Below are 25,750 nucleotides of genomic sequence, written 5' to 3' on the forward strand. Positions count from 1 at the left end.
TATGTTCTAAGCTCTAGAATAACCATAAAAATGAGAGAGTGGATAACAAACTAATGAGAGGGGGATAATAAAAAATACTTGATTAATCAAAGAATCTGTAATTTCAGCTAAAATCATATAAGCTTTTCTCAAGTATTTACTTTGTAATGTGTTCACTTTGATTCATCATCAAATTTCTCTCCACAACGCTAGGATAGAGTAAGAGGAGGAATAATAACGTACTGCATCTCTCTTATAAGCCAGACCACCCCTATCACAGAACCAAGGAAACTGAGACTCAGAGAAGTTAAATAACTTGCTGAAGGTCATAACAGCTATGAAGTGAGGGACTCAACCCAGGTTTATCTGGCCCATGCACTGCACTGTCAAGGCAAAGATGGGCTGGGCTGGTTTTGTCTTCAACTGCATTGTTGATACTACCATATTCTGTTGATTTTGTCTTTGCTCTGAGTAGGAAGAAGCAACGGCTTGAAATTCCCTATAAAATACTTCCCATTCTCCACGGGCAATGTGAACCAGATAGGTAACAAAGTAACCAAAATGAGTTACTAAGGGAAGAAATATATATTCTTGGCATGAACTAGAGGAGAGACATCCCGTTTTTAGAGAAACGGGATTGTTAAAAATAACTTCCAGTTTCTTCAGAAATTTTTTTCTGATAGACTGCCTTCATTATTTTAAGTGATACTAACTCTACATCTCACACTTTCATGTTCAAAAAAGGTGAAGACAACTTCATTCTAAAAACATATGGGCAGGACTTTTGGAAGCCCACCTCTCTGACTTTTCAGCAGTGCACATAATTAACATGCAAGAGGTAATTGTTTCCAGATTCCTATTTGCCTACCTCTGAAGTCCTCCAGAAAATAATTAAATGCCTTCAACTTTCTTCCATCATGTAGAATGGATGGAGATAGGCAAGAAAAGTCGGGCAAGTTTTTCAGTGCAATTATTCCTGCAATGTTTATTTCAACAAGCACTATTGGCAACCATGAGGAATCATTAAGAGAGACAAGCTAATGAAGATGAAACTGTATTTATCCACCCTCTTCCACCCCCTTATGAGATCCATGGGAAATAGATTTTATTTCCTGGGTTATCATCAATATTATTCTAAATCAAGGCCTGTAGAGTACAGCAGCTCTGCAAAGGATTTTTGCAATTGTTCCTATTATTGCTCAAATTTTATGACCTCACCGAGCTGCCTAGAAGCAAACAATCTGATTTTACAAACGGAGCCATTTGTAAGATAAGTATTGTAAGTTACTGAATCCAGTAGAACAGGCAGAACGGAAATACCGAAACCGAAGAGCTTGTGGTATTTCACTCTGCCTTGTAAAATGACAGCTAAATCCCCCTTCTCCAGTCCTTACAAGGCCTTTAAGAGAGACCAGGGGCCTATGGATTTCTATACGAAGTTCCCAGTCCACACGTGATTTAGAAGTGAATACACAAGAAGGTTAAACCTGTAAACTCTCACAGAGCCTTTATTGCAGTATCTGACTTAACGAATGCAAAACCTTTGTCTCTGCTGGACTGCCACTGAGAGGTCTGGCAGGAAGGGATCATGCCGGCTTTCATCTAGACAGTCCCTAAGTGATGAAAATGCAGCAATGTACACATTAAACAAGTTACAGCCAGCAGAGAATGTGTAATGAAGTCACATATGGCAGTACTTCAAAATCCCATCCAAACGCCAATAAGGTTCTACTAGAGCGGGCCTTAGAATCATTTTTTAAAAAAAGGTTCAGCTAAGACCTCAGAGAGATAAACTAGACAAATGCAGTATGACTCATTTAACAAACAACTACTGAGTAAGAAGCCCTCGTGCTGGATGATATGTGAGAGAGGAAGGTAAATCAGCCTTGGACCTTCTTTTAAGGGACTTACGGTATGTTGAGTCATAAGGGGCACGTGAAAACTCTAACAGGAGGAACGATATATAGTAGCCAAAAAGAGGTACTAGCAAGTGCTGTGGGGTTCCTCAGAAAGTGAGGGTGCGTCCCTCCAAAGGGATTAGTGAAAAGCTTCATGCAGTGTCAACATTTAAATCGGGCCTTTGAAAAATGGCTAGGGAGTAGGGTTTGGGCAGGGGACACTGCGGAGGAAGATGATCAGAGTTAAAGGGAGGAGCATAAGCAAAGGCCTAGGCGGGGACATGTGGGGAGTGGTGAAGAGTAGGGCGAGCAGAGCAGTGCAGTTAAGAGCAGGCTGGAGTGGACACACACACGCGTGGTCAGTCGGGAGCCCTCTATGAGATGATGGGGCCAGGGGTTGGGGGAAAGGTTGGTACAAGAATCAAAAGAAGAGCAAGGGCAGGGAGTGCCTGGTGGCGCAGTGGTTGAGAGTCCGCCTGCCGATGCAGGGGACACGGGTTCATGCCCGGGTCCGGGAAGATCCCACATGCCTCGGAGCGGCTGGGCCCGTGAGCCATGGCCGCTGAGCCTGCGCGTCCGGAGCCTGTGCTCTGCAACGGGAGAGGCCGCAACAGTAAGAGGCCCACGTACGGGAAAAAAAAGAAAAAAAAGAGCAAGGGCAGGAACGGAAAGGCAGCAGTTCTAAGAGCCATGCTGGAAGAAGAATCCATTGATAGACCCGAGATGAGAGACATGCCAAGGGAAGCTGAGCGCTGCCAAGGAAACACAGAGGAGAAAAGTAGTCAGTGAGATTCAGACAAGTTGAAAGGTCCGCCAGGCATGGAAACCCCCCAGTCCAAAGCTATCTGAGCCCCAGATAAATGTGGAGTCACATGCTTGGAGAGGAGATCTGGTGAAGATATGGGAGATGTGGAGGTCCATGGGGTCACCGGGGGACAGAGTACAGAGAACAGGGAAAGGGACAAGATCATAGTGAGCTCCTATTATTTAAGACACAAGCAGAAGAAAAAGGGCAAAAAGGAATAGTAGCCAGTTAGGAAGAAAACCAGAAACGGCTTACGTCCTAGCAGCCAAGGGATGCAAGAATCCCAAGAAGGAAAGGCTGGAGTGATACCTACTGTTTTACTTAAGGACACACCCATCTACTTGCTCCTGGGAGGCTGCGAGCCCCTAAGGCAAGACCTGGTTCCTATACTATCTGCATCCTGCACAATATCTAGAGTAGAATCCCATTGTGCTTCAGTTTGGAAAAAATGAGCAACCATGTCAAACCTGCAGAAAAGTCAAGGCAGACAGGTGCTGTGAAAAGACTTCTGCACTGATGACCACGCAACCACTGGTAACCTCCACAGAAGCGCATTTGCAGTAATGTGGTATGGGACTTGGAGGGTAACAGTCAGGAGAAAGGAATAATCAAGATGTAAGTAAGAGAGCGTACAACCGTGAAAAGACCCCAAAGCAGGCAAGAGGAGATGAAGGGCACAAGTGGGCAGTTTATCCTGGAAAGTCAGCCAGTTGGTCCTCTCAGCACCTTCTAGGCACTGCGGACATTCAGCCAAGAGTCCCTGCTCGAAAGAAGCTTGTGTTCCAGTTAAGGGGAGAGTGGGGAAACAAGCCCAGAGCGCTGATAAATGCTATCAAGATAAAATAGGCCAACGTGCTGGTGACTGGGGATGGGGGAGGGCTGCTTTTAGCCAGTGTGGTCAGGAAAGGCACCTCTGAGCAGGTCACCTATGAGTTCAGACCAGAATGAGAAGGAGGCAGGGGTAGAACTCTGGGGTAAGACTGCTCCAGGCAGAGAGACCCGCAAATATAAAAGCACTAAGATGGAGCAAGCCTGGTGTTCAAGGGATAGAAGAAGAGATCAGTGTGACTGGATTATAATGAACGAGGGGGCAGAGGCCTTGGACTCTGGTTGAAATAGGAAGCACATAAAACTAGGGAATGATAGAGCCTGCTTTATTGTAGAAAGCCCACTGGTTGCTGTGTGAAAGACGGATTACTGTGGGACCAATTTGGAAGCAAGGACACCAGAATGGAAGAAGTTACGGCAGACCAAGCAAAAGATGATGGACGTTTGGCCTCAGCTTGTAGTGGTGGTGATTCTCAGGAGTAGTCAGATGCAGGATATATTTTGGATATAAAATGAAAAGACACACTGCCATTTTGAATGTGGAAAGTGAGGAACACAGGAACTGGTATGATACAGGCTCTGGCTTGAGCACCTGGGTGCATAGTGAAGCCACTAACTGAGAGGGGAACGTAACGGACAGGAAGGAATTTGTATCAGGCAAGGCTAGAGTTTTCTTCCAGCCCTTTGAAGTCTGAGATGCCTGCTGGACATGTGAGTGGGGGTACAGTGGAGTAGGCAGTAAATTTATGTGTCTGGCGCTCAGGGGGGAGGTCCAAGCAGAGACATTCATTGGGGAGTCATCAGCACATAAATGGTATTCAAAGCCACAAGTGGCATGGGATCACATAGGGACAGAGTGTATACATACAAAGGAAAAAAGAGCCAAAGGTGGAGCCCTTACCTTTTTCAGAATTTAGGAGAAAAGGATGGGTAAAAATATAGCAAGGTTTTGAGGCAAAAAGCTTGAGGAACCTTAGGTTGGTCTCCAGTGTCTCAGTGAAGTAGCAGAGAGGGGTTTAGATCCTGGAGATTGTGGACAAGGTTTAGAATAAGAATTAGAAGGAATATAGTGGAAAACCATCACAAAACTAACACAAGGTTCACTGAGGCAGTAAAGACACCCTAACTGGTAGGAAACTCAGGTGGGCAGGTTGTAGGATTTTCCCCAGCAAGATGATAAAGCTCAGACTTAGAGACTACGGTTGGTGTGGGTTACTCAACTACAATATGAGGACTGGCAAAGAAATGTGGCAGAGGGTCCTTAACAAGCTCACTGCTGGCATGCTGACCACCAGGATGAGAGCCCAGGAAGTGAAAGCGGCTTCGGAAAAAAGGTCAGGGGGATCACAGTGAGGATGAAGAATAGGTTCAACACATACGAGGGAATCTGAAAGGAGGAAGGCAAAGCACTTTTGGTCACACAGGGAAATATCAGAGTTGACAATCAAAAGGTGACAAAAAATTTTTTAAATTTTTAAAAATTTTTTAAAAATTAAAAAAATAAAAAAGTAGAAAAAGTAAAAAAAAATTTTTTTTAATTTTTAAAAAGTAAAAAAAAATTTAAAATATAAATAAATAAATATTAAAAATAATAATTTTAAAAAATAAAAAACTTAAAAAATTTTTTTAAAAACGGTGAAAGAATTCAGAGTGATGACATGGTCCACGTGTGGCCATTAAATCTCACGAAGTGTGTTATTTTCTCAGGAGCTAAGATGACCATAGAAGGCACTTCCTGAGTCCTTGCTGACCTGAGCTGGCTGCAGAAACACAAGGAAGGGACAATATGACTAACAGACCATGGGGGTGAAGAAGGGAGGTACAGAGATCTAAACCTTGCTCTCACTTAACATTTACACGACAGTTTCTGGCTCTGGTCTGCAGTCATTCATATCTGCAAATCTTCTTTTAGCCTTCATACCAGGAGAGGAGGGAGAGTAAGCATCTGTTTCCCCAGGTCAAACAGAACCTTGGTGATAGAAGGCTTCGCGCTCCATGGGAACTGACAGGCTCTTCAGTCAATGCAACTTTCCTTAGCTTTTGCTGCTGAGATAACCATGCCCTCTGGCACTACAGAGAGGAAAGGCAAGGAAGACAGGAGATACAACTGAGGAACACAGCTGCAAGTCACTTCTTAAAGACTGGATCATTAACTAAGTGAACTTCTTACCACTGAAGCACTAGATCACCTAACCAGGATGTCGCTCCAGTTCCATGGCCTTTGAGAGATCCCAGGAGGCCAGTCATGCCAAATCCTTAATTCCACATTATGAAATCGTGCAGGTTTGTATTGAGTCAACATGGCCAAGTTGGAACTACACTCCCTGGAAACCTTCTCCCTGTGCAGTTCTGGGTTAGAGTTGGACAAAAGAGACGTAAGTGTGTGTGAGATTTGGGAGGTGGAAAGGAAGCAATAGCCATCATGCTCTGGTGGTCGTCAGGGTTCAAGGCAGCAAGAGACAGATGCACAGGTGTTGGTGGGCTCCAGTGTGTTCTAGCTCTTCTTTCTGCTCTGGGTTTCTTCCCAAATGCTATCTTTACTGACCAACTCGGATCCAAGACCACCAGATGCTTGATTGCAACCTCATAGGTAATAGCTATAAATAGGCAACTACCCTTACACAGGCTCTTATGCCAGACCCCCCCTCCCAGTCCCGTGTGCCCCACTCGCAGTCCCACTCTGCCTGGCTTCTCGATTCCTCTGCCAGAAACAGCCTGTCCGCCCCCACTAGTGCTTCGGAGGGACGACTAGTGGCTTTTCCTTGATCCCTTTTCAGACCTTCATTTCCCCAGCTCCTCCCAAAATTGTGTAGTCTAATTCCTCTACTAAATGGCTTATTCCATAATATTCACAGCGGCTCTGCTCCTCTGACGGAACACTGATACATAAGCCAAGTACGGAGCAGAGAGCTTCGCCCTCGAGGACCCCGTAACTGACAAAACCCACCTTACATTTACAGCATGGCTTTAGCGTTTTCAAATCCTGTTCACATGATTTAATACTCAACCCTGAGAGGATTAAATAAGGAAACTGAGGTTCCGAGAAGTCAGGTGACCAAAGAACAACACAAAGACGCAAAAGCCACTTCGTGCCAATCTGTACCGGTGGGTAACCAAAATAACTCAACAGAACACGAAATGATTCAAACAATTCTCTGTCCAAGGATCAGAGACAGAAAAAGCTGAGGCAAGATCCAGCCACAAGGATTATTTTAGAGTGTTCTATAAAATTAACAGCTGCTAGAGGCCCCAGCGCTGCCTAGCCCCCCTCACTACTCAGCCATTTTCAATCCTCCCCATGTTTGAACAGGCCAGCAGAGTCTGCCAAGTTCTGTGTGAACACCTGGTCCTCCTTTCAGTCTAGGTGAAGGAGAATGGGAGCTTCACATGAGTTTAAACTTGCATCTGGGCATGAACGCACCTGAGCTGTTAGTAAAATTCTCCCCGACTCCTTCCCTTGAGGAACTTTGTCCTCTTTCCCCCAATTTTACTGTTTTCTATGCCCATTTTCTGCTCTTCCTTTGCCTTGTCCATCCTTTCTCCCCAACAAGGCCTTAAGCCTGCCCTTGATATTTACAGACACACTGCCAGATGCCATGGGTGGTACGGAGGTCTATGCCAGCTTCCCCAGTGAGGCCCAGTGAGGAGTACAGTTTGGTAGTTTGACTTGAACAAAAAAAGACTCTGAGTTCACATGCCCTTCAAGGAACAGACCCTTGACTCCATTGATCCAATATTTCATTCCTTCACTCAGCAGCTCTTTACAGCACACATACTGGGTGCAGAACCACATCATCAGGTGAGTCGATGAGCCGACACCTAGCCAGGTGTCAAAGTTAAGGACGATGGAACAGTGTGGCAGCCTCATAGAAAAGTGGGGGGAGGGATAAATTAGGAGTCTGCGATTAGCAGATACAAACTACTACATATAAAACAGATAAACAACCGAGTCCTACTGTACAGCACAGGGAACTATAGTCAATATCTTGTAATAACTTATAATAAAGAATGTGAAAAAGTTATATATGTATAACTGAATCACTTTTCTGTACACCAGAAACTAACGCAACACTGTAAATTAACTATACTCCAATAGAAAAAGAAAAAGGAGGGCTTCCCTGGTGGCGCAGTGGTTGAGAGTCCGCCTGCCGATGCAGGGGACACGGGTTCGTGCCCCGGTCCGGGAAGATCCCACATGCCGCAGAGCGGCTGGGCCCGTGAGCCATGGCCGCTGACCCTGTGCGTCCAGAGCCTGTGCTCTGCAACGGGAGAGGCCACAACAGTGAGAGGTCCGCATACCGCAAAAAAAAAAAAAAAAAAAAAAAAAAGAAAAGAAAAGCTGGGAGGAGATGAGTCCTCCAACAATGAGAATCTTTTAAAATATTAAGTTAATAAATGACATGAGGGACTTAGGGAAGGCAGAACCAGAAAAAATAGACATTCACTCAGGACATCAGGCTTAAACTCCTTTAGGTGACATTCCAGGCTCTTCACAATCTTACGACTCTCTCTCCAGCCTCAACCCTTTCCCTCTGAAGCCCCTACGACTTAACCCTCCATTCCAGCCACCAAAAAGTTTTCTTCACACGCAAGCTTTTGTAAACAGGTGTATTTACTCACGCTCTTCCCTCTGCCTGAAACAAATAACCCGTGCTTTCTCTACCAGACAAAGCCTACTGACGGCTCAGACTTAATGAAGGCCATCTTGTGGAAACCTTTCCTGATCCGCCCCCAGCCCCAAGCAGAGTTCAGAATGGTCCTACTGAGGGTCGACTCGGCATGGACACCGTGACCATCCCAGGCTCATTTGCTTGTCCGCCGCCCTCGCGGGACTGTGAGCTCCATGGCGGGGCAGAGGGCTCGCTGCTCATCACCACATTCCTAGCCCAGCAACGTGCTTGCGGATGCAATGGCTGGGATCACTCCTATCTCAATGAACTTCTGCAAACTGGAATTTCAGAGCCAGAACTAATCTTTGGACCATCATCTAAATGGGTTAACGGGAGTTACTTAAATCTCATTTGTATCAGGAATTGCCCCTCATTGATGAATTTTCAAAAAAGCTCTTCGATAAGCTCATCACAGAAAGCGAAAAGCATACGGTTTGAGCAACCGTAACACACAGCATCATCAACCAAGAGACCAGTTCTCAGCACCCCAGGAAGTGATAACATCGCGATACTCCAAACCCCACATTTTGCCACATGCGTTTTATTATCACCCTTTGGGGCTAGAGAAGCCAACAACTTGGGTGCTTTGGATCCTTACAAAGGTTTCCCAATCCAGACAAAGCACTAAAGCCTAAAAGAAATGCATATACAGGTAGAGAGGACACAAGTAGTGATACAAACAGGTATGGAGAATTGTGTCAGCTGTCCCACCTTTTCTGCAAGAGCTCCTCTGTCTAAACTGGCCCAGAATGCTCTCCCTTTTCATTAAAGTTTCAGCATTTTTTTTCTAACAATCCTTAGACACTTCTGGGTTTTTTTTGGTTTTTTTGGCTGTGCTGCGCAGTCTGCAGTACTTTAGTTCCTTAGCACCTGTGACCCCTGCAGTGGAAGCTGGACCGCCAGGGGATCCCCCTTAGACACTTCTTCGAGGCCACCTCTTTTCCTGGGTATATGTCATGCCTCCACATAGAGACTGGCAGCTACAGGATTCGGGTCTGTGACTATGTCCTCATATGCCCGGAGCTCGAGACTAAAGCCTGGCACAGGGTAATTAATAAGGAGTAGTTACGACCCAGGCCAACAGCAAGACAAGGCACATGCTGCAGGCAGCAGCCCCCTGCCCCTTCCCGCAGACGTGGCCAGAGCTGGCCACTTATGAGAAGAGCGATGGCAAGAACCCAGCCACCAGGCACGTGAAGCCTGCACTGGAACCGAAGAAGTACGCTTCCCCACGCTGTGAGCCACTGACACGAAGCCCAGGAAGGAGCAGATGCCAGTCGGGGATGGGAGAGGCTGTGACGACCCCACAAAGGGAGGAAGGGGTGGAGGAGGTAGAGAGTGAACAGTGAGAAGCATGAGTCGTTTGTCTTCCACACGAGCTGGCAAGGAGAAAATGGAGAAAATCACATGAGGAAGAATGAGGACTTTCTCATCCCTGCCTTTTCACGTGTGGACTCCATTTCTCCTCCCCTACCCCATCCCACCAACCTGTCTTAGAAATGAAGGCACCTGCAATCACTTCGGAAATACTACGGTAGTAACAGAAAAAGACAGTACGCACACAAACGAAAGATAGTGAGGACACACAGATAACCTCTGTCCCCTTTATGACTTAAGGCCCACAATACAGACTTTATATGTGTATTTCATACATGCGTTGTATATGTCATATACATTATACATGTACACATGAGATATACAGGTGTTTTCTAAACACATCATTTAATCATTCAATAACTCAAAGTCCTAAGACACTCGGGTAAACAAAAGCAGACCTGGCCCTGCTTTCATGGTGATTACAGTCTGGGGTGAGACAGACGCTCGACCTAGTAAACAGAGCATTATAAACCGATGGCCATGCTCTGAAAGAACGGGTCCAGCGAGAGCCCAGGACAAAGGAATGGACACAGCTGTGTGCTTACCTTACAGGCAGCCGCCCCCCAGAACGCGTGCTCACCTCTCCCAGGAAGTGAGGCTTGAACTGGGCTCCAAAGAGTCAAACAAATAGAAGTAACTCCAAGACAATCTATAAACACGAGAGGGGCAATGTGTACGCAGATGACATAGTTGTTTCTAAGGGCATAGAGTGAGGGTTGCTTGGGAAGACTTCAAGCGGAGTCATCAAAACTTAATTATGGGCTTCTTTACCCTGAGGTCCAAATGGTGTCAATGAACGCACTGGAGAGAACACAGAGCTTGCTTTACCATTGCCATTTCCGTAGGACCAAACATACCTTGCTGTGGGATAACTCCTGTTAGGCCTGTACAGGGGGGTACAACTGGGCAGTATATACCACCTTGCTGCCTCTGTGCCACCCCCGAGCTGTGGTAACAGAAGCACTGTCCCCAGTTACTTACAAGCTGGGTTCAACACTAAGCTTTCTGGGACTCATATTGATGTTCGGAAAAAACTTGTTTGCAGAATAAACTGTTATTAAAGTGGGACTCTGATGAACAGACCACATGATTGCATAAACCTTGTTTCCACAGAAGAAATTCCCCATCCTTCCTCTAAAACTTATGCGTCTCTTATTTGGTGACAGTCTTTTGAAGAGATGCTCTGATAAACTACCTAAGGGGAACATCAGCAATGGTTTTGTGAGCCATTTTCCTCTTAAGAAACCACCAACAATAGGATTAAGGCCTGACTTATCACCTTAATTTAGCAGGCTAGCTTCCTGCGGGCCCCAGCAGACCTCGCCAGCCTCACGCACGTGGGTTCTTAGCTTCTCTGTGGGTGCCGGCAATGCTGCTGACAACTTTCAGGGTGATTCTGATCCCGTTCTTCCAACCTCCCTGACCCAGAGTTTAATACCCACACTCCCTGAGGTCTCTCTTACTGTTCCAGCTTAAGTCAGCTGATCCCCAAATGGAACGCCATCCCGCGCACGCTGATTCACGCCCGCCTCTGAGAAACGGTGCCGGCCATTTTCCTACCTGAAATGCTTTTCCTACTCTTGGCTCAAACCGCCTTCCAGACCCACGTGCTCCACGGAGCCTTACGATAAAGCAGCTCCCGGCCTGTTTCATCCCTATAATTCTGACAGCTCCATACGCACAGCTATCCCATAATGCATCCACTCAGGTGTTTAAAAAAGCACCAACAACCCAACCTGCTGTTCAGTTGTAACTGGTTTGGTTTCCATTTTGGACTCCATTTCCTAATGCCTTTGTCATCTTTCAGTGTCAGAAACATGGTAAAGGGTCTCTAAATGCTGCTGAAGTACTAAAAAATAAGGTCACAAGGAAAAGCAGGAACGTCATATATCAATAGTTGGGCACAGTGTATTTATTCGCAACTGTGTTCACTTCGACCAGCGTGACCGAGTGCCTGCCACGGTACTATGGTCTTAACTTGGAACATACTGTATGGATTTCCCAATCAAAGATGATGGACTATAATGCCTTCTAATAAATAAGAAAATATATGGATGTGCCAGCCTTCAGAAAATGGAAAACATGAACAGCTGCGCCAAAAGTGGTTTGGTTTTGCTTTTTTTAAACTCCTCACTGCAGCATAAGCCAATAGCAGCACACTGGACAGACACCAGATCAGCCAACATTCTGTTCTGAGGACATCCTAGAGGGGCAGTGCATTTATAAAGCACTATCCACCCCTTTGCCCCCAGAACAGCATATGACAGCAAGCCACCTCAAATGCAGTGGAGAATTCACTCCCAGAGTGTTCTCGATGAGCCCCCAGAAGACCCACGTCCAAGACATGGGTCAAAACCAGCATCCACACGTGCACCTCAAAGTAGCCAGAGGGCTGGGCAGCAGCCGGCATGCAGTAAGGACTGAGCTCATAACACACAACCAACAGCATGGAGGTGTTCCAGAATGTTTCCTTTTCACTGTGAATGTATCCAACATCACTTGCGCCCTCCCCTTTCGGGCTAAGAGAATGAAAAGGAAGGAAGTCCCCAAATGCTAGAACACATCGCTTAGTCGATTAAGGCTACTGATGGGCAACGTCGGAATTTCAACTCTCCTACTCTACAGGAAGGTGGAAACTCCAAAGTGGTGTCAACGTTTGGACCCAGCTAAAGGTGTCCGTGTCTCTCCTCGCTGTGGTTTGGGGTGTCAGGAAAAGGAGAACCGTGGTGCCTAACTGTCTACTGGTTCGACGTGAGAGCTGAATGGGGAAGAAAACACAAGTCACATTGCTGAGGGCTGAAACTGGATTACTCAACCGCAACTTACTTGTGGCTGATATCCTCAACGAAACTTACTTAAAAAAAAAAAAAATCAGTAATAAGGAACAGTCCGCCATCTAGAAACGCTTTATTGGTTTTACTGTTTTTGTGATTTTTTCCCAGAGGTCCATCAAAAAATGCAGTTAGTGGTGGGGATACCTCGGTAACCTAGAGTACTGTGAGGAAAGACGCCAGTTTCACCACACGGGATGGGCTAGGAGGAGGAAGCAGGTGCTGCTGCAGTGACAGAACAGCAAACAGCTCCCAGAGCCCTCAGAGGCACCAAAGCCCCGTTGCAGAGAGGTGCCAGGCAGATGAGACAAAAGGCGCAGGCTGCACACAGGAGTGCTGGGCAAGATGGGCGAGGAGCCAGGGCTGGACCAAGCGGCCCATCTGGACCACAGCAGGGATCAGCATGAACTCAAAGAATTCTGGAGATGGAAGGGGGCCTTGGGATCAGCTAGCCCAGCCCCTTACCTTACAGAGGCTAAGAGCTATTCAGCAACTTGTTCAAGGTCACAAAACTAGTGAGTGGAAGATCAAGGGTCAGAATCCCAGCCTCCTGTTTTAAAAGACAAGGACACAAATGTTATCACATCTTAACTAACTGTATCAATCCCTTTCTATGTTTTCCAACATGTATTTGAATATCTGTACTAAGACAGAGAGCAGTCTAGTGTATTGTGGTTATGAGCCCAGACTCTGCAACCAGGCCATCTGGGCTTGAACCCAAGCAGCTGGACCACTTGTGTGACTTTGAACAAGTTACTTCACCTCTCTATGACTCAGTTTTCTCTTCTATCAAATGGAGGTCCTAACAGTACCTACCTCATGGGGTTATGAAGCCTACTAAATGAGTTAATATATAGAAAATGCAGGGCCTGGCACAAAATAAGTGTTATATAAAAGATAGGAAGGAATTTTTTTTTTAATTTATTAATTTATTTATTTTTGGCTGCATTGGGTCTTCGTCGTTGGGTCTTCATTGCTGTGTGCAGGCTTTCTCTAGCTGCAGCAAGTGGGGTCTACCCTTCATTGCGGTGCCCGGGCTTCTCATTGCCGTGGCTTCTCTTGTTGCGAAGCACAGGCTCTAGGTGCGAGGGCTTCAGCAGTTGTGGCACACGGGCTGAGTAGTTGTGGCTCGCAGGCTCTAGAGCTCAGGCTCAGTAGCTGTGGCGCACGGCCTTAGTTGCTCTGCAGCATGTGGGATCTTCCCAGACCAGGGATCAAATCCGTGTCCCCTGCATTGGCAGGCGGGTTCTTAACCACTGTGCCACCAGAAAGTCCCAGGAAGGAATTTCTTAAGGAGGAAATAATCCTCATGTTGGCTCCTCCCCGGCCTACCTGCTCCCAACTCCCTTTCATCCTAGTCACAGGTTAAGACTTTTTCCCTACAATACCTGGGACTAATGCTTCTAAAACGTCACTGCTTAGTCTCCTAATCCCTTCGGCCAGACCCAGTCAGATGTTAAATTGGCCAAAATGACATGAGAGGTGAAAACTTTGGCTACTACTCACCCAGCCTACTACCCCTCGGATAGGCACTTCCAAGACCCTGGACTCAGAAGTTACCTCTTTTGACCCTCACCTCCTACCTTTCTGGCCCACCCACTCCCTTGTGCCTCTGAATCTGCTTTTTTACCCTCATCCTGTCCTCCAGGCCCTCAAACCTTCTGCGACTCACCAGGCCTTCCAGCCTCTCAGCTGCCTGTCCCACCTGGACTCCTTGGCCAACTGTCTCCATGATGCTGTCAGAGCTTTCTACAGATTCCCGCACCCCTCCTCTCACAGCAAGATCACACCATGTCCCTGCCTTGTTCCCCGGATGCTGAACCTGGTGGAAGAAAGTCATGAAACCAGGCTGAGTACCTCCACTACAGACCTAAGCTAGCCCCACCCTTCATGGCTAACTGATCGCCTACCACATTCCCACAGAGCCCAGCCCGTCCCACTCTCCTCTAGTTCTGACGCTCTGAACATGGCCTTTGCCTCAAAATTCGCCAAGGAAGCCCAGGCCACCACATAACCCATGTGTGAAGCACTCTACCAGACAAGCGTTTGTCAGAATTTAGCACTCGAATCCCCTGGGGATATGGTTAAACCACAGACTCTGATTCAGCAGACTGGACTGGGCCCTGAGATTCTTCCCAGGTGCTGCCGACGATGTTAGTCCCCAGACCCCACTCTGAGTAGGAAAGTTCGAGGGATTTACATACGTGAAGTTTAATGTGCGCATTTTCCTAGACACATTATTTTTAATCTTCATGACAAACCTGCAAGAGAGGTAACAGTCCCTTTTTACATGTGCAGAAAATGAGGTTCCAGGAGGTTAAGAAACCTGTCCAGTTTCACAGTGCTGAAGGGTAGGACTCAAATGGAGGGCTGATTCCCAAGCCTGAGCCCTATTTTTTCTCTCCATATGTGATTTTGAAGAGCAGAAACAGTTTAGAAACACACAGGTCATGGTTTATTTGTAATATAAACTACTGAAATCTTAGCTGATGAAGATGGGAGAAAGATGGGTGATAAAACTGCCCCGGAGTCCCCGTGCTGGAGATTCCAACTGACAGCTGAAGGCCTCAGTGCAGCTGTCAGAGAGAAGGTTAATTCCACCAATCAACGTGGACGAGGACACCCAGAGGAACATGGGGGAAACGTTCAAAAATGTATACAGAGAATGAAAGGGAACATATAGATGACCTCCAGCTGATATGTCCGGGGATTCTGGGGCCACTCGCAGGGCTAAAATGGCAGAGAGCACTGCAGAAACCATGTGTCCTACAGCACACAGCTCCTGCCCTATCCCCCTCCACCTCTCCCTTCCATCCTCTCCACAGCCTCCAAATCCAAGGGTTCTCTTTCTCTCTCTGGTTTTCGTGCAGCATTTGACTATTCCCTCTTTAACAAATCTACCTACATCCATCTCTGCTTGGCTTCTGATAGAGTGATCTCCTGGTGCTTCTGCCATCCCTGTGACTACTCCTTCTAGAACTCTCCCATTTCCTGTCCCCCAACTACAGGCATTCCCATGAACTCGCTCTTGACCCTCACCTCCATCATCCGGGTGGTGCTGCACCTTCCGGGGATACCATCCACCACACATCTAGTGCATCCTGTCCCACCGTTGGAGGGCAGATCTGAGTTGGCTCTGTTCGCTGCAGAATCCCCAGGACTCAGAACAATGCTTGGCCTAGAGCTGCAGGCACTCTCTCAATATCTGCTGAATAAATAGATGAGCTACTCGCCATGTCACTGAGCTTCTCATCTTCAATCTTCAAACTGCTCATCCTAAGGCCAGGCTGGGGTTCAGGGGCTGTGGTTCCCCAAGTAAGAGACAGAACTGTCAATTTCCAGCCAATCACAGCACACATAGGAAATGGGACTAGCTGTATGGCTCTCAGGGTAGACAGGGCTTCAGGTTTCAAGGCTGCTCTGATATGTGGGCTCCAGGGTCTGAGGGTGTCAGTTGTCCCAGTCAGTGCTTTTGAGATCTTGGAATATTTTCCTCCACACCAACTGTAGTCTTTGTGAAGCAACAGAATGAGACCCAGTAATTAACTCTGACACACCTACAACCCACCTGAACCCCATGTGGGTCCCTTACCATGGCTCACAAGCTGGGAGGTTCTAGCCCAGTCCAGCCCTAAGTAAGAACAAGGAAGTAACAAGATTATTAGTACGTTCTCGTTCTTGGCTTTTAAGGTCTGAGAAGTGACCCATCTGTCTGCATTACTGCCTCTATTTCAGTAGCATTCCAAGGTAGCACCCATCCTGAAATGTGCCTTGAACCCTTACGCTCAATTCTGTTCTCCACGGTTCTAAGCCAAATTTATCCTAGACAGTGCAACAGTGGCCAAACGCTGTTTCCCCATTCCCCTGAAATACCCTGAGGGATGCAAATGCTTTCACATTCGGCACTTATAAAGGTGCAAAGCAGGATGCAATTAAGGTCCCCAAACATCATACTTAAACTTGAATCGGGCTGCTTAGTGACTGCCTAATCCTGCACAAACACATAGGGAGTGTTGTGGAGAAATCAGCCTTTGAAGAACACAAATGTGCCCACAGCGCCAGCATCTCTAGTCTCCTGGAAATAGCATTGCTGGTCCACGACAGTGTTAACTACTGGGTCTAATTCTGTTGCTTCGCAAAGACTACAGTTGGTGTGGAGGAAAATATTCCAAGATCTCAAAAGCACTGACTGTGCCAACAGCAGTGCTTTGCCTTTTCCAGAAGATAAACTACAGAGAATTTTTGCCGGTTCAAGTTATTTTCCCAAAGCGAAGGGTCAAAGGGCCTTGCTACCCTGCCTTTAAGAAACCAAGGCAATTAAACAGAATAGCTATGAACTGCCCTGACAGCTCCCCCCAACTTCATTCGATAAAGTGAGACGCAGACACACTGACAGACAAGCACACACCTTATTTAACGGCCAGACACTGCACTAGTATGGAAATGTACGTTCAACCTGTGGGGTAGAAATCAGCTCAGCGGCTCGGCACAGAAACAAAATAGACATACAAATGCCGCCTAGCACGACTACCTTGTAAGGAATGATCACTGACAACTAGAGTTCCTATTCAGCAGGCTAATAAGAATAATTACAGCCGGGGCAGGCATTAATCAGCTTGGCAGATATAGGAATTCTGTTAACAAGGCTAAAATGAGAGCGGAGCACTCTCTGAAGTCCACAGCACTTCAAAGACGGTTGCGCTGGATGGATTGACTGGGGTTCCTCCTGCCAGCCTTTCTCCTCCAGCGCTTTCTGGAGGAAGCTGCAATTTGGTCCCTTTCCTCAGAGCAGGGGTGGTGACGCCTTAGGGGTTGCAGAGCTGTCACATCTATGAGGTGCATCCTGGCACTGCCCCTCCCTTCCGGAATCGTGCCTGGGCTGCACTCGCCCCAGACCTTCCTCTTTTTAACCGCACTTTTGCTTTCAAACCAGTATTATACTTTTTCGTCTAAACTCATCTTGAGTGATACACAAAATAAGACGATGGTGAACATCGGTCAATCTCTCCTTCGTTGAGACCAAATTTGGGTCCTGTGATCAAATTCTGGCTCAGCCATGGAGTAGCTGTATGATTCTGGACAAGTTATTTAACTTTTCTGGGTGTCGGTTTCCTCATCTGTAATATGGAGAAAATAGCAGTACCTTTCTCAAAATGTTGCCGTGAGAATTCAATAAGAAAATGTCCGTAAGAGCCTGACGCTTGGTATGCACACTATAAATAGCAGCTATTATTACTCTGTGCCTGTTAGGTGCAGAGCCCTGTGTAGAAGCTATGAGAAAAGACCAAACAAAACATTCAGTATACAGACACATGTACCTTATCTATGAGTGGCTGTGCCTGGGCAGTGGGAGGGTGGGCACATTCATCCTTTTACCTTATATCCTTTATAAGTGACACCGAGACTGCAAGCTGTCCCCCAAATCTGTTCTTCTCTTCTTCTACAGTAGCCAGCACACGGCTCCCACATTCCTCTGCATTTCCCGGCTTCCCTTGCAGTTAGTGTGGCCTGGACTAAATCCTCTGCCATGGAATGTGTGCAGAAGTGATGGGGGCCACTGCCGGGCTTAGCCCAGGAAGACTACATGCTCTTTCCCCTTTACAGGGCTGGAAGGGCGATGGTGACAACCCAAGTGATCTTAGAAACTAGGGGCTGGGGCTTCCCTGGTGGTGCAGTGGTTGAGAATCTGCCTGCCAATGCAGGGGACACGGGTTCGAGCCCTGGTCTGGGAAGATCCCACATGCCACGAAGCAACTGGGCCCGTAAGCCACAACTGGAGAAAGCCCTCGCACAGAAACGAAGACCCAACACAGCCATACATACATACATACATACATACATACATACATACATAAATTTAAGGGGAAAAAAAAAAGAAACTAGGGGCTGAAGACAGCAGAACTGCCCATCAGCCTGGGAGCCAGAATGCCTGTGTGCAACAGTGATCAGACCCAACCATTTCATCCGAAACATCCCCAAGAAGAGTTACGAAAGACACTTCCATTGTTTGAACCACTGTTCTTTGATTCCATTTGTTAGAGCAATTTAGCCTACCCAATACAATAATACATTACCCTTCTATGTTATTTGGATTTTAAAACATAGATGTAATGTTTTTGTTGTTTAAAAACTACTTCGATGGATTTGCAAGTATTTTTTTTAAAAGACACACATTAAGAGAGTATCTTAGTGACTTCCCTGGTGGTCCAGTGGTTAAGACTCCACACTCCCAATGCAGGGGGCCCAGGTTCGATCCCTGGTCAGGGAACTAGATCCCACATGCCACAACTAAAGATCCTGCATGCTGCAACAAAGATCCCACATGCCGCAACTAAGACCCGGCACAGCCAAATAAATAAATAAATTTTTTTTTAAAAAAAGAGAGAGACAGTACCTTCATCCCCCTCCACAATCTTCATACCTTCCTCTCTAATTCATGCTCCACGCTAGGACTGGCCTCCTCAAACACATCACCACGTTGTATCAATCTCACACTGCAAATTTTCAATGGCAACCCATGACCCACAGAAAAATGATATACACGTACATTCATTCAGTCAGCCAATATTTATGAAACACCTACTCTGTGCCAGACACTCGATTAGTAAGAGGAATATTATAGTGAACAATACCAACCTGGTCCCTGCCCCGTGGGATATAATCAGGGTGAGGATTTAGACCAGGAACAGATAATCATATACAGTGAGATAAAGAAGTGCTCTGATGGGAGAAGCACAGGCTGTGTGGCAGCACCCACAGGCCAACAAGCCCACCCACATAGTGAAGACCTAAGCACTGCAAGAATAGCCTTCAGAATCCATCCCAGACCCACTTTTCCAGTTTGCCCTCCTAGTATCCCTCCTCCCACCTTCACTTACATGGAACTTACATGCCCTTTTTGAATGAACCAGGCACTTTCATCCACACTGGATGCCTTTCCCCAGAGCCTGGAAGGCTCTTCCATCCTTTCTTTCAAAATACTAATTATCCTCAAGGCTCAGCTCAAATGTCATCTCTTCAGCAAAGTCAACCCTGACCCCAAGTCAAAATTAATCCTGCTGTTCCTTGCTTCCTACCAGCACTTGGTTCTATGTCAGGTACTTCATTCTGGCTCGTAGTTGGCTGCTCTATTAACTGTCTGCCCACCCCCACTGACCACTCAGTGAGACACTGTGTCTTGATCATTTGTCTGGGACACTCTTACGGACACACTGGGCATTCAAGAAATGCTGTATTAAATGGATGGATGAGATGAGTCAGACATGGGCAATGGAAGTGAAAACCTGCTTTATGAAGCTGAGTGGGTTCTGTTGTGACTGTGATAGGTACACTTATTTAGGGAAGCTTTATGGAGGAAGTAGTTTTAGGGGGAAAAGGAAATACACAGGTAAGAGGAGAGAAGCAGGAAAGGCGTTCCCAGGTCATGGGAAATGGAAAGGCCAGAAGATTCACATACATTCTATGTAAAGGATAGCAAACAGGTTCCTTAGAATGAAGCATCTGAATCAGACAGAAGACTAGAGGGGAGAGAATACAAGGGGCAGAACATCCTCAGAAGGAAATCATAAGGGACTCATGAGCCAAGGTGGGACCTCCAGAAACGATCCTTCGGGAAAACGATGAACTTAGAAGGGAGGCTGGAGGAAAAAGTCAAACAGGTACAGATGTCAGATCTGTGTGGGGAGCTGTCAGAACCCGAGCTAGGACAGTAACTTTAGATACAGGAAGGACAGGGAAGACGCTCGAGTCTGCACTATGGGAAAAGGAACAGAGTTGGGCGACAGTGTGAACGTAGAGGTCAAAGAGAGTGACAGCAAGATTATGCCCAGGTTGCAATACAAGAGCAAAGATGATCTAGCATATCAACATATTGGGTTTCAGGAATCAGTACAGTGCTAGAGTAGTGGTACCACAGGGAGGGCCTCCCGGAGGTCACACGGAAGCCACACCAAGTGAGATTCGGTACAGCAAGCTATCAGGTGAACGTGAAGTTCAGGGGCTGTTAGGGGACAAGGCATTGGCTGGTGACACCACACACACTGCCTGTGTGTAGTTGACATGAGATGTCCAGCCAGGGCAGGATGTACTGGAATACCTCCGAGACTTCCCCAAGCTGTACTTTCCCCACTTCTATTTTTGCTTTTGCTGGTCTCTCTTTGCTCCCTCTCCCTTTTATCTCCCTCACCATAGTTACTCACGGACATTCTTTTCAAATTTCTACCTGGCCTCACCCTCTTAACTAGTACAGGGGCTGTGAATTGCACAACTTTGGGGAGGGCCATTCACACAGAGGACGAAGTGAACAGCAGCTCCTAGAGTTGTGCACTCAGTGCACGATCTGTGCAACTAGTAGCCGTGGCCCTGCTTGACCCAGACACATCAGCCAATTATGTAATGGGTGTGGACTACCACCAGCAGTGTGCAACCAACGGAAAACTTACAAGGGTCCCAGAGTGAAAGGAAGAGAATAAAAGCACTAGGACCACAGACCACAGAAGAGATGCTACAAAATTAGGTGAAAGATCTGGACGCTTTCTGCACCTGGTTGCAGCTAAAGCAATGTGGTTGGGTGAGCTCTTTTAGGGATGGAGTTCCAGAAAACCCCTCAGACATGAAGGAAAAAAACACAGTAGCAGCTAGAAAGCCTGCCCCCCCCCCCCCACCAGCAGCAGGAGTCATGGGAGTTGGGACAGTGTGGAGCCTGGTGCCAGCTGGACGGGAGTGGCTGTGGAAGGTCTCCACTGGGACCCTCTGACCGTAAGTGCAGAGTAGTCATTTACCCTGGGTGCAGCTGGGACAGACACCACACACCATGTGCTTTATAAAAGATTCAGCTCTGCCTTCTCTAGCGGTGTGGAAGAGAACCCCTGGTCAGGTCACAGAATTCCTTCTGTTCTGGTTGACACTGACCAAAGGGCTTCAGGAATAGCAAAGCTTTTAAGAGTCAGCCTTCCTGATCCATGGTGGGCACTTAATCAGCAGATTATTTCTGTGGCTGATAACTACTTGGTTATATTAATATAACCATATTACACGATGTGAAGATGGTGTCTGTGTGTATGGGTGAATGGAAGATGGAGAGGGGAAAAAAAAAATCACACCAAAGATTCCTTGGGTTGGGGGAGGGCGCTGGGCCAAATAATCTAGAGGCACCAAGGTTGAGAGAGGATGGAAAACAGGGGACAGTAAGGGAGAAAAAGTAACAGGTAGGAAAAGTTGAAGAAGCCAAGGTTCCCAGGTCTTTGTGTGCAAATATGCAGCGAGGCAGCTTCAGAGGAGCTGAAGGAGAAGACTGAGGCAGAAGAGCTAGCCACAACTAACATGACAGAGGGACCCGCGCACCGATTTTTACTGTAGCGCTCGGGGCCACCCGTGACCTTCGCAGAAGGAAGTTGGCGGATCCTCTCGCTTCCCTGGAAAGGCAGCCCGGCGCGGGGGAGTGTGTGTGGAGTGCGGTTCGGCCGGTCTCGGCCATGGCGGGGCAGATCAAAGCCGCGGATTTCCGCTCCCGAGCCGGGGACGCGGGCCGGGACCGCAGGCACCTTCCGGGCCGGGAGTTCAAGGTGAGCCGGCCGCGGGCGGCTAACAGGTAGGGAGGGCCCGGGGAAGCCGGCCTGGGGCCACTCCCCCCCGCACATGTGCGGGCGAGGCTCGGCCTGCAGCACGGCGACTCGCACCCCGCGCGATTCGCGCCCGCTCCCCGCCGGGCCCCGCCGCCCGCGGATCCCGGCCCGCTCTCCCGGGAGTGGCCCCGGCACCGTCGGCGCCCCAGGCCGCGCGCGGCAGCCGCGCCCCACAGGTCCCCCCGCGCCTGGCCGAGCCCCCCGCGCCCCGCCGGGCCCCGCGCGCACTCACCCAGCGACAGGAGCGCCAGCAGCAGAGGCCTCGGCGCCAGGCGCCCCATGCTCGCCGGGCGGGAGCGACTCTCCCCCTCCTCCTCCTTTCCCGCCGCCTCTCCTCCTCCTCCTCCTCCAGCTCCGGCTGCTCCAGAGTCAGCGCTCCTCCGCCTGGGCCGCGCGCCTGCTCCGCTCTCTTCGCAAGCCGAGAAATCCCAGCGCTGGGGCCGACGTGCGCCCCTCGCTCCGCTCCCGCCCGCCCGCCTCCGCCCTCCTCCTCCAGCCGGCCGGGCACCGGGAGCCGGGCGCCAGGGCCGCCCCGCCGAGCCGAGCGTGTAGCCCCGACCGCTTCCCGAAAGCAGGAGGGAGGAACCGCAGCGCTCGCCCGCCCGCGCCTCCCATCCGGCGCTTTGCCAGCAACAAACACAAACTTTCCCAAGCCCCTCCCCGCTCCAGGTAACAGAGGCAGGGCCGGGGCCACCCGCTTAAAGGGGAGGAGACGTCGAAGCCCACCCAGCTCCCCCCTCGGGGCCCCCGCCCCGCGGCAAACTTTCCTCCGACCTTTAAAAGTTGGCCTTAGAAAGACTCATCTGGAAATCCCATCGCTTGAGCTCCATTCCGAGCCACCCCGCGTTCCCCCACTCTGGAGTCACCCACGCGGGGCTCCAATTCCCTCAGCTAACTCCCCGCACCTTCACCCACTTGTCCTGAACTAAGCACCCCACCAACCAGCCGCTTGGACCTGGCTAAATATTATTCAGATATGACTGAAAGAGATGTAAGGACTTTCTTTGTTTTTAAATATTTCTTTATTTATTTTAGTTATTTATTTGGTTGCACCAGGTCTTAGTTGCAGCAGGCAGGCTTCTTAGTTGAGGCATGCATGTGGGATCTAGTTCCCTCACCAGGGACTGAACCTGGGTCCCCTGCATCGGGAGTGCGGAGTCTTAACCCCTGCGCCACCAGGGAAGTCCTGAGAGGAAAGGACTTTAAAGGCTGCGGATTCTCGCCTCCAAAGAGCAGAGGCCTTATTGTGTGGTGCCTTGCCCTGGGATTCACATCGAAGTGTCAACACCAGAACCCAGATCTCACAGGCTCTGCTCACTGCCCTGAGGCTGGGTGGGCCTGCCTCGCCTCTCCTCACCCACCTCCTTCCTTCTCAGGGGTGCCTATGGCACTGATTAACACTCCCCACAAATAGACCCATGGGGGGAGGGGGGCAGACCCTGGGAACCCGTGTATTAATAGCTACAGTACTTCATATGGAATGTACTCTTTAGACTTTTTATTTATTGCTTTAAGTGGACACAACTGTTTGCCAATAAAGATTCTTTTCTCCCCCCATAATGGGGCTTTGTGCTTTTGATTTGAATACAAAAGGCCCAGTATTGGGGGAAAAAATTAGTGTTCATTGTTTAAAACTTCACAAGGATAATTCAAACATACAGGGAGCAGAACTGGTGCCCCCGCCCCCCCATACCACAGCCTTTCATTAATATATGCAAAACAAATCACAGATGTTAATGGGAAACTGCCCCAATTGGGGAGAGGAACATTGCTTTTACTCTGATAATCATTATTTCCACTAACAAGTGTTTCTTATTTCCACTAACAAAAGTGCCTAAATTTAGCCAGGTATGAACCCTTCTGCAAGAGACTCTTAAAAATTCATACCTGGTGGGACAATAATGTGAATGTACTTAACGCCATTGAACTGTACACTTTAAAGACAGTCAAAATGTTAGATTCTATGTTATATATATTTTAACACAATAAAAAAATTTTATTTTTTATTATTTTATTTTTGTTGGGGGGGCTGCATTGGGTCTTCACTGATGCGCTCAGGTGTGCTGGCTTCTCATTGCAGTGGCTTCTTTGGCGGAGCACTGGCTCTAGGCACACGGACTTTGGTAGTTGTGGTGTGCAGGCTCAACAGTTGTGGCTCTCAGGCTCTAGAGTGCAGGCTCAGTAGTTGTGGCACACGGCCTTAGTTGCTGGCATGTGGGATCTTCCCGGACCAGGGATCGAACCCATGTCCCCTGCACTGGCAGGCGGGTTCTTAACCGCTGCGGATTCTTAACTGCTGTGCCACCAGGGAAATCCAAAAAAAATTTTTTTTCAATTCATTTTTGTCAACCAAGCCTTTTTTCATGCCATTTACCCACCCTACAATTCCTTTCCATTTCCCATCCCAGAGACTTTTTCAGGCAAATTTCTCAATTTAATTCAATCAACCTTAAATGCAAGCCTAATATTAGGCCTTGGGGGATGCTGGAACTACAGAGAAGAGTAAGGCCTGGCTTCTCCAGAAGCTCAAATCTTTCCCTTTCTTAACTATGCACAGTGCTTAATGTCTGAAGCACACATTCTGGAACTTGGTCACGATTGGTTTAGCACATGCTATGGACCGAATGTCTGTGGACCCCCCAAATTCATCTATCGAAGCCCTAATCCCCAATGGTGTTTGGAAGTGGGGACTTTGGAGAGTAATTAGGTCCTGAGGATGGAGCCCTCATGCATGGGATTAGTGCCCTTATAAGAAGAGACATGAGAGATTATATCTATGCTACGTGATGATATAGCAAGAGGGCATCTGTCTGCAAACTAGGAAGAGATTCCCTCACCAGGTACTAAATGGACCAGCACCTTGATCTTGGCCTTCACAGCCTCCAGAACTGTGAGACATAAATGTCTGTTGTTTTAAGCCACCCAGTTTATGATATTTGTTATATCAGCCCAAGCTAACAACATACACATTGCTCCCATCTCTGTCTAATAATGGAAGGGCCGAAGAGACTGTCACATGCTCATTTTACATCTCTCACATCACTGCAGAGTCGATGTTTGCTAAAAACTCTTCTGTTGAACAAACAAAGTGCAAGTCTGGGTGTGTGCCTGGCATATGGTAGGTCTTTAGTAAATATTTGTAGAATGAATTAATGCTAGGCACTGGGCTAGAGCCTGGGAATACAGGGGTAAATATAACAGTTCCTGCCCTTGAGGTGCTTACAGTCTGTGCATCCTGATTTAGTAGGTGTGACAGCATTTGCAGTTGTGACACAAGGGAGTGGTCAGTCCTGGGGAAGCTTGTCCAAAAAAACTCAGAGGGCATGACTGTGAACCAAGTCTTGAATGATCAACAGGTCTTTAGCTGTGAGGTGGAGGGGTGATCTTACAATAGATGTTGTATATTTAATGTGATAGTGATTCTTCTCCCCTCCCTTCCCCACACCTAGATGTTATTAAATTAATGGTGCATCTTACAATCATGGAAACAACAGTGGTTAGTTGAAATGGAAAGAAGAAATATGACTGTCCAGGCAGGGCCAGTAGACTGAGGACTAAAAATGGGTGGCCTGTTGGTGGTGGGCAGTTAACTGTGTCATGAAAGTCAGCCCAAGACAGCTGTTGTTGTAGCAGAAAATGAGGCTAAATTAATAACTCCAGATGCTTGGTCATAACACCACACCCTTTGCATAGCCCTGACTACCAAAGGATAAAGTATGTTTCGAACTAAAGGAACAGA

The 25,750-nt window shown here is 47.8% G+C and overlaps 1 protein-coding gene across 1 annotated transcript in view; it reads right to left on the reverse strand.

The window, feature by feature from the left end:
- Nucleotides 1–22,562, reverse strand: part of PTGFRN (prostaglandin F2 receptor inhibitor) — an 85,908-nt gene extending 63,346 nt beyond the window's left edge. The window contains exon 1 of the mRNA XM_004263298.3: nucleotides 22,244–22,562. Within this exon, the coding sequence (XP_004263346.2) occupies nucleotides 22,244–22,292 (49 nt within the window). The 5' untranslated portion in view covers nucleotides 22,293–22,562. The remainder of the gene's footprint in view (nucleotides 1–22,243) is intronic.
- Between the last annotated feature and the right edge of the window lie 3,188 nt (nucleotides 22,563–25,750).

The sequence above is a fragment of the Orcinus orca genome, chromosome 1, assembly GCF_937001465.1.
Source record: "Orcinus orca chromosome 1, mOrcOrc1.1, whole genome shotgun sequence".
Taxonomy (NCBI): domain Eukaryota; kingdom Metazoa; phylum Chordata; class Mammalia; order Artiodactyla; family Delphinidae; genus Orcinus; species Orcinus orca.